General features: G+C 31.3%; 1 protein-coding gene across 1 annotated transcript in view; it reads right to left on the bottom strand.

Annotated features, from left to right (window-relative positions):
* LOC105618006 (dynein heavy chain 2, axonemal) overlaps positions 1 to 9,471 on the bottom strand; it is a 53,271-nt gene that overhangs the window by 8,935 nt on the left and 34,865 nt on the right. Inside the window, exons 42-51 of the mRNA XM_012199547.1 lie at positions 9,036 to 9,335; positions 7,911 to 8,198; positions 6,782 to 6,972; positions 5,556 to 5,731; positions 5,225 to 5,376; positions 3,740 to 3,904; positions 3,505 to 3,671; positions 2,747 to 2,918; positions 1,977 to 2,189; positions 149 to 364 (exon numbers count right to left, since the gene is read on the bottom strand). Of these exons, the coding sequence (XP_012054937.1) occupies positions 149 to 364; positions 1,977 to 2,189; positions 2,747 to 2,918; positions 3,505 to 3,671; positions 3,740 to 3,904; positions 5,225 to 5,376; positions 5,556 to 5,731; positions 6,782 to 6,972; positions 7,911 to 8,198; positions 9,036 to 9,335 (2,040 nt within the window). The remainder of the gene's footprint in view (positions 1 to 148; positions 365 to 1,976; positions 2,190 to 2,746; positions 2,919 to 3,504; positions 3,672 to 3,739; positions 3,905 to 5,224; positions 5,377 to 5,555; positions 5,732 to 6,781; positions 6,973 to 7,910; positions 8,199 to 9,035; positions 9,336 to 9,471) is intronic.

Below are 9,471 nucleotides of genomic sequence, written 5' to 3' on the forward strand. Positions count from 1 at the left end.
TCTTCTCTCTCTCTCTCTCTCTCTCTCTCTCTCTCTCTCTCAAATTAGATATTTAATTTTACATTCAAATCCAATAATAACGTGTATATTGCTGGAGGGTTTAGTTAGTTTCTTTGACAAATATCGGTACCGAATATCGAGCATTTACGTTTTTCGCTTCCATATTTTTGATCCACTTCACTGCCTGACATTGTGGATCGATTACGAGAGGCCAACGTGTTCCCTTTGTCACTATGATGCCGTTCTCTGTGCTGAATCCATCGAATGGTAATCCTTGAATGTTCCACTCTCTGATTGTCGACGGATCAGCTAGAAACTCTTTGACATCTAAATTTGGCGATGTTGGTATTTCTCTGTTATAAACCTTAACCATAAGATAAATTACATTAATTTATCATCTGAAAATACTAATCGCTTCTATAATATAATAAAATTAAAAGTGATAGATTAAATATTTTAACCCAGAAAAGAGGATTAGATCTGACCAGAGTTTAAGTTATATCTGGTTAGATATGCTCAGACTTCTCATGTCTGCACAGATTTGATCATATATGTTTATTTATATTATATAAAATATACATATTAAACATTATACATAGGGTACAATTTGATCTTTGATATCTCATGTTCCCGCACAGATTGGGTCATATATGTTCATATATGGTTACATTGTAACCATATATGGTATATAGGGCGTAATCTGAGCTTCAATATCTTATCTCTTTGCGCAGATCTAGTCACATATATGTTCATATATGAGATGTAATTTGATCTTTGATGGCTCAGATCGAGTCATATTTGTGATTGAATTTCCTTGAAACTGTTTAGATCTGATTATATCTGTTTAAATGTAATCATATTTGTACTCGAATGTCAAAACACTTTGCATCTCTTCATGTTTTTTTTTAATTATATATTACTGATACGTAGGTATATATTATGAAATAGATTTGAAATTATTCAATTATTCTTTAGATTTCTATTGTTTTCTAGAAAAAAACAATAATTCCAATCGGAATCCATTCTTATTGCATGATAAATAATGTCTGAAGAGATACATGCGGTAAATAATTATAACTGATCTCGATAAATAATAAAGATTTGTTATATTAATTATATATCATATGCGATATTAATTATATGCGATATAAAATTCTTTAAAAATATAAATAATTATGCATAACCCATTATATAATTATATACATTTTATATAATGCTATCTAATTCTTGTATATAATTATATATAAATTTCTTATTATGTATTTAAATATAAACAACATTTCGTATATACATTTTAATATATGTTATAGAGAGAAAAGTTATTCCAGATATTCTACATATGTGAAAATCAGTAGAAGCTATAAATATTTTGATTCATTTGTGAAAAGGATATATTTAACATATTCCATCTTCTTAACAATTTTTTTGATCAGATATGTCATAGCTGCATATTCATTAACACTCAGTGTTTATGAATAGTGAAAATAACAATTTCTATACGATATATTGCAGAAGTTAAGCAACGTTAGATGTGGTTTCGAATGAGTGATCGCTTGAAACCATCATATATTCCCAAATTAATTTTCAAATTCAGGGAGAGACGGTTTTTTATTGTAATTTTATTGTATGTATTGTGTGTATGCTAATCAATAATAATTATTATTTTAACAATATTAAAATTGAATTAATTGATTATATACAAAAAATTATTTTATCATGGTTAGATATATAGTTATATTTATTCAGATTCGGCCAGATTTGTTAAATCAGATATGATTATTTGCAGATCTAATTTTTTTTCTCGGAAAATTATGATATATACAAAAACAAAAATTATATCTTTATTTTCTAATAATATTTATTGCAAAAATGGTTAAAGGTGCATATAATATGCCGTTAATTTGAAAATTTTATGTAAAAAAGTTTTTATATGGTTTAATAAAGAATTACGAAGAAAAAAAGGAATTTTAATTTACCTCCTTAGACCAAATGCTTATTAGTTCCTGTCTGTAATTGGATACAAAAGGACCGAGGTAAGACAAAAATCCGGTGGATATCAAGCAATCACCAAGCAGCCAGTCGAAAGACTCGGTTAATGATGCTACAGTATTTTCCCATAGAATTCGTTCATCAGACAAGAGATCCAACAATGTTCCGGCACGCTCTAATTTCAGCTTTAATAGTTTAGCCTGAGGAAAAAGAGAATGTAATTATAAAATTACATTCACATGAAATGCATTTCGGCAAATGCAGACAGAAACGTTTGATAAAAGTAAAAGAAAAATACAAGTGTTAAAATGTTTATTAAATACATATTTCTTCTTCTTCTTCTTTTATATTTTTAATTCTTCTATATTTCTTTATTTTATTAATATCATTAATTTTATCAACAGCATATTAAAACTTGTTATTAAATAACATACATATTAAAAATTGTTATCGCGAATATCAAAATTTCATTGTAGAAATAACTTTGTAATTAATCTGCGCAACATCGCGGAATAGACCTCGTTCTCTCATCATCAATATGGATTCGCCAGATTCGCTCGAAGGAATACATCTTGTCGATGGAAATGCGAGTAAATGCAAGCTTCTGCAGTTACTAAAGCACGAGTTTGTTAACTATAAGTGTTACCGGTGGACAGAGTCGAATTGGACCAAGACTTCCCTCATCAGACTGTGCTCTCGGCTTTATGCGAGGACATTTCCAGTGTTCTAAAGCGCGAGAAAACATGGGTGTACTCACCAGCTTAATCAAATTCTCCTTTTCTTTCATCTTCGCATCGTACATTCGCTGTAATCCCTCGAGTTGCTCGCGTGAGTTCTGCAGCTGTCGCATTGCCTCCTTTAAGGCCATTTCCTTCTGTTTTAATGACTCCAACGCGATCTGTAGTTTTTCCCGTTTTGGCTCTACGATTCTGCAATACATTGCGAAAGTATAATCAAATTTTCTACAATGACAGTGCAGCGGATGAAATTAATCAATTAAATAATAGTAATATTACTTTAAAGATCTGTTTTACGTATTACACATAAATATATTACTTTTTCAGAGAAATTTAATACCGCAGATATTAAATAGTCGTGATGATTAATTATCTGTTTTAAATATTAAAGGTACTGTTCTTACCTTCTTATAAAAAGACTATAAAACTTCCAATCAGAATCAGAACAACTTTAATCCAAATTTTTAAAAATGCCTAAATCGCATGCATAATTAAAATCAGAGAACATAAGACATCTTATGTGCTAAAAAATGTTTTAAAACATTTTTTAATTTTACATTCTAATTTTAACATACGTGCTATTTGGGCGTCAAAGTTATTAAAATTTGGACCAAAGTTATTTTATGATAATGCTTTTGATATTCGAAATAACTAATCATCAATTTAATATTTACAGTATTAGATTTTTCTAATGGAAAATCATACACATAAAAATAAAGAAAAAAGAAATTCGACATGAAGAAGTACATCATGAATTTGCTTCTTGTTTGGAAGTTACCTGTATAACTTGCCATAATTTTCCATAGCTATCACCCACATGCAAAGTGACTTAGCTGCAACAGACACCACACCGACCTTTATGGGATCGAATTCAGGATTGGACGTATACTTGGCTATTGTTCGTAGAACTCTGTCCGATATATGATCTTTGTCGAAGTCACGAAGCTAGAAATCAGATCAGAGCGAGTTAGTTGGAAATGAATGAACTTGTCAGTCGCAACATTGTCGCTCACCGTATTAATGAAGTTCACGTCACTAAGTTGGCGCTTTGCTTCCGCCCACGTGGGTTCCGAGTTTTTTAGGATCATCACCGCCTCCATCACCATTTCGACTTTCGGTGGCGGATGCGTAAAGGATTTTATTTCAGCTAAATCTTTCTTGCTTAAAGTTTCCAATGCCTAAAATAATTTGCCATTTCTTTGTCACATAATGTTCTACTTAAGATCTTATTATATCTTAACTCTTAAATACCGCTATAAATACTGCTAGAAATAACACATTGTAGTATTACGTATCTACTTAATTCAATTGCTTTAATTTTTATAAAAATAAACATGTTGTAAAAAAATTTGTTTTAATCAAAATGCTAGATATTACGAAAGATAATGATATCAAACCAAATTATATCTTTATATTTATATTTATATTATTAAAAAAGACATAGACTCATATTCAGAATGTGTTATCGATTAATGTGTGCTTTTATTTCTAAAATTTTATAGTATATGTAACGTGAATTTGAATGTATGGTAACATCGTTACAAGCGTATTTTAAATATGGACTATAAGTAACGGAAAAAGTATTGGAATAGATTTGAAAAGAGATGGTTGCTTTTGCTTAAAGCTTTTACCTAAAGCTTTTGCTTAAAGCTTCTGCCAAATCGATTGCCTACAAGCACTTTTGCGCACAAATATAAAATTAAAGTAAGAGAATTAAGTAAGAAAATAATTTATATTTTTAGGAAATTTTCTGTCATGTGAACAGTGGGATGTCAGCGTAGACAGTGTCCGCTTGGAATATTTTTCCAAAAAAATCTAACTCTAACCTAACCGATTTTTTAGTATGAGATGGCTCTTATTTCGCATGGAAGGTTGTAAGCTGTAGGCACTAATATAGGCAATCTGTAAGCAATAATACTTGCAGGCAATAATACATGTAGGCAAAAGTAACTCTGTTTCTAAAATTTTTATTTGTGCAATAATACTGTAAATAATAATTTTTGTGTGCAAACGAACTGTCGGCAAAAGTGATGTAGACAAACGATACTGTAAGTAATCGATTTGTAGGCAAACGGGATCCCCCCATTTGAAAAAGAAAGCCAGGTATACCATATTAAAAAGAAGTTCAAGAGATAAATAAGCTCTTTAGATACATTCAATTCTTTGGTAAAATTCTTTATAAAAAATAACTTTCTATGAGAGAAGACAGTTATTTCTTTTCATTTTCTTATTCTTAACTGAAGAGATACATACTTTTGACAATAAAAATTTAATTGTCGAGCAAAATTCTTGGTCGTCTATAATCCAAAGTCATTGTTATCTTAACATTACGTATTCATAGCATTATAATATCAAGAAGGCTGAATCACTTAATTAAACATCACATAAATTAATAGTTAAATTTATAAAAAAATATGAGAAAAAAATTGAAAAAAAAATCAGAAATTTTATTGTTTAAAATTGAATGATATTTTTAGAAGAGATAATTCAATAATGACCTTGATGGCCTCGTCCAAGGCAGGTTCGACGGTCTCCAGATCAGCCCTTGCAAGCTGCTCGAGCTTTTTACATTCTTTTTGCTCCTCGGCGATACGAAGTGATTTGGCGGTGATCTGTTTTTGCGTTTCATCAGTGTCACGGCTTTGGTTTGCTACGCGCATTGCAAACGTAGTATGGTTAAAAGCGATGAACGATGCAGGCGGATACCGTATGATTAATTAAGTGCACGAGGAAAGTTAGAACCAGGGAGAGCGTTAAAAGCAATAAGTTTTTATAGATTAATCTGATAAACGCCGTTGATAATATATCACTGTCGCGTGCGCCGTGTACCTATCGTTACGAGGAATTCTTCGCACTCCCTCGTAGATTTATGAACTTGCTGCTGAGTGACTTCGAGCTCCGCCGCCATTTCTTTAACTTTCACCCGGGTATCGTCGATCTTCGAGAAACCGCCGTGAAGTTTGTTCGCTTGATCTGCTAAATCTTGTCTCTTTTTCTTCAACATCCTGCGTGATTCGAATATCGTCTCTATTTTATTTTTATCGAAAAACTCGCAATAAATACTTCTTATATCAGATGTAATTATGTTATAATATAAAAGTTTAAAATATCGGAAATGTCTGACAATACAATATACAATTGCAAAACTAATTAATTGGATCGTCATCATTATGTCGATTTCTTCAAACCATTTTCTGAATTTAAAATTATTGAACTATTAAAAATTTTAGTTTCACGCACACATTGGCACTGGTAGTTTCACAATTAATTTAATTGTCTAAATATAAATATAATCAATTGTTGTCTATTAATTGTTTAGAAATATAAATAACAAAATAATTCGAAGAAATCATCGATATATCGTGTACAATTAATTTCATAGTTGTAATATTTATAATGCATTAATTTATAATGCATATTTATAATAAATTATTAATAAGCATTAAGAAAGAACGGTTTATCAAGATATCTAATAAGTTTAACTAGATACAAATCTGAAAATTTTGTTGGACAATCAAAATAATTATACAGGACTTCTAGAACGTCTAAATTTTTTACAGCTTTACTCATTATGCTTGAATTTCCTACATAATTATTTTCATGGTTCAACAAATTATTTTCAGATCTGTATATCTAGCTAAATTTTTTAATACTTGTGCAAAATCATTCAACCTTTAATGAAGACATAATTTAATGAATTTTAATGAATGTATCTTTATAAGCAACTGTTTGAAGCAACTGTTTGTTGAAGTTACTATCACGAAAGTAATTGTTCGGACAATGCACTCTATCAATGACTTCTTTAAACTATTGTTCCGATACTAATAATTGTGGTTTTGTGCACGTATAATTATTTATATTTATAATTGGGCAATTAATTATAAAACTAATGTTGTCTGCATACTCTAGTTTAAAGAATGGCTTGAAAAAGTCATTAATATTATAATGCACTGACAGACACTTATATTATTGTACACACATACACACACACACACACACACACACACACACACACACACACACACACACACATATCGCATTTGTTTAATGCTCACTCTTTATAACCGACTACCAGCTCAATAAAATTCACGGGAGTCACGTAATTGTAACGCTTCATTTCAGCGGCCATTTTGCGAGAGAACTGGGACACCGTGTCGTGGATCAAAGAGAATGATGCTGCAATTCCATCTCGCATTCGATCCTGCAACGGTGGCAATGGAACGGCCATCGCGGATTGTCGCGGTTCCTGCAGAAAAGTGCATCCTCGTAACGTTCACGTTCGTTACAGTCGCAGTATAAATTTTTTAACCAGCTGTATTCTATATCTCTATCATTGCTTCGTGCTTGCTGGACGTAATAAAATGGTTCCATATAAAATGCGTTCATTTTATGCCAGGATTAACAACGATCCCTTATGATACGCATTCGCTTCATCGGCTAATATTCTCGAAATTAAAGCCAACTGCATTTAATGCATGATTATTTCAGACGCGCGTGATTATCTATTCCATTCGAAATTTTTACTCGGACATTATGACGAAAGTATTTTCGTTTTGTGATATTAAAAAAGAGACGTAATAGCACCAGGAATCATAAATGCATTAAGACTAAAAGCTGCATGAATAATAAATAATCTAGAAATGAGATGCCGTTTAAGAAGAAATTCTTATAAAGAAATAAAAGAAAAAGAACTCATTACATATAGTTATATATATATATTAAAAATATATGAAATTTTATAGATTTATTGATGATGGATTAAACATTTATTTGTGGATGTTGATTAAAGTATTTGCCTAATTGCGACAATATACTTTTGCGTATTTTTTGTGCATTATACTCTTTGATACAATTTTATTCGCGAAACCCGGAATGAAACGAGTATAAAGCTTTTCCGGGCATCTTGGCGAATTATGAATATCAAAAGCATTTTTGAAGTATCCAAGCGACCAATCTCAGGCCGATGGAAAGAAATGCGCCAGACGTCCGCAGACGTCATCAGGGCAAACCGTAGATGGGAAAATAATCGGATTCGCTGAAATGGTCGGCAAGAAGAACGGGGAGCAGAAGAGGAGAAAGATAGGAAGGAGGAGGAGAAGAAGATTGGTGATAGGAAACGCGCGTTGATCGTAAGAATCGAATCGAATGGAATCGATCGCGCGGAAAGGGGAAGGGCGTACCTACCACTTTATTTTCGCCGGTGATAGTGAGCGTCAGATTGAGATTCATGAGGAACTTGTTGCCAACTTCGAGGAGAGCTTCTCTTGGCCATTCCAAGAACCAATCGATGGTCGTGCAATTGATCAGGGAAGGGTACTGCCGTAATCTGTTCTTGAAGGCATCGCCGATCGGGCTCATGCACAGGATCAAATGCATATTGGCACGCGCCCTCTCGATCAGAAAGGAATATACCGTCTCAATCGTTGGAATCTTCCCATGCTTCGTTATTTCCTTTAATAGTCTATTTTTAATCTGCGAAACGTAATATATCCTGGAATAATACTCCTCTGTACTATTTTCACAGTTTCATAGTTGAATTATTATTAGACAAATGGAATTTATATCATTATTAGAACATTATTATTTAAACTGTCTGAATTGTGCATTATATCTGTGTCGCATTAAATATTTTCACTCTTAAATTACCCTTAATATGTGCTGCTATTCGTATCATTTATGTGAATTTATTTACATTTTTTATTTACATATGCTTATAATTATTTAAAAAAGGATTATCTATAGTATCATTAAAAAAATGCAGGAAAAATATATTTTCTGTATTTGTTTTAAAAATAACATTAAATATAAAAACATTATTACGGATAATATTTTAAATATGATCTTTAAACTTTTATATTAAAAAAAAATTTATATAAGACTACATTGTTTTATAAAATGATCAATTCAATAATTCAATTAAAAATGTTTTAAAGATATTGATTTCTAACATATAATAATCTCGGTGATCCATGGACAATATTGTATTAATAAACAGATATATTACACAGCATTATATTATATTAAACATGATATTTGCATGATTAAAACATTCTTGGTTTTAATAATACAAAAATATTTTCCAAACACTTTCAACGTATGTATTTTTCATGTTACAAGATAAGCAAGAAGAATACGAGATAGAATAATTAAACGAGATATAAATTTCATATGAAATCGGAAATAACACTTCCGTTATTCTTTTAATTTCGTTGATTCTCTTTTCCAAGAGAAAACGCCCTAATAGAATGACGTCACGGATTATATACAGATGCAGATGAAATGACAATAGGAGCGTATTAACCGACTTACGTCCTCCATTTCATCGCTCTTGTAGAGATTAGCCACTTCGCCAGTACTCAGCATATTGTTGACAATTTCCAGAAACTGCTCCTCGACTACTTGAGTATCACTGAAGAGGAAACTGGTCGGTTTGTTCTCCACCCCGGCTATTGAGTACAGAGTCTTGAGATCCTCACGAAATTCCGGCGTCCTATATTGCGCCTTAACGACAATTTGATAGATGGACAGATCACACATGTAACTGCCGATACGTGAAAGTGATTGTCTGCCACTACCACCGATTCCAATCAAAAGAACATTACCGCGAGGCTACAAAGAAACAATCTCAAATTTACAATGTTATTTAAATTAAGAATCAAATACATTTAATAAAAAATATCGTGAGATATATATATGTATATATATATATATATATATATATATATATATATATGTATATATATAT

The sequence above is a fragment of the Atta cephalotes genome, assembly GCF_000143395.1.
Source record: "Atta cephalotes unplaced genomic scaffold scaffold00001, whole genome shotgun sequence".
In the NCBI taxonomy this organism is placed as follows: domain Eukaryota; kingdom Metazoa; phylum Arthropoda; class Insecta; order Hymenoptera; family Formicidae; genus Atta; species Atta cephalotes.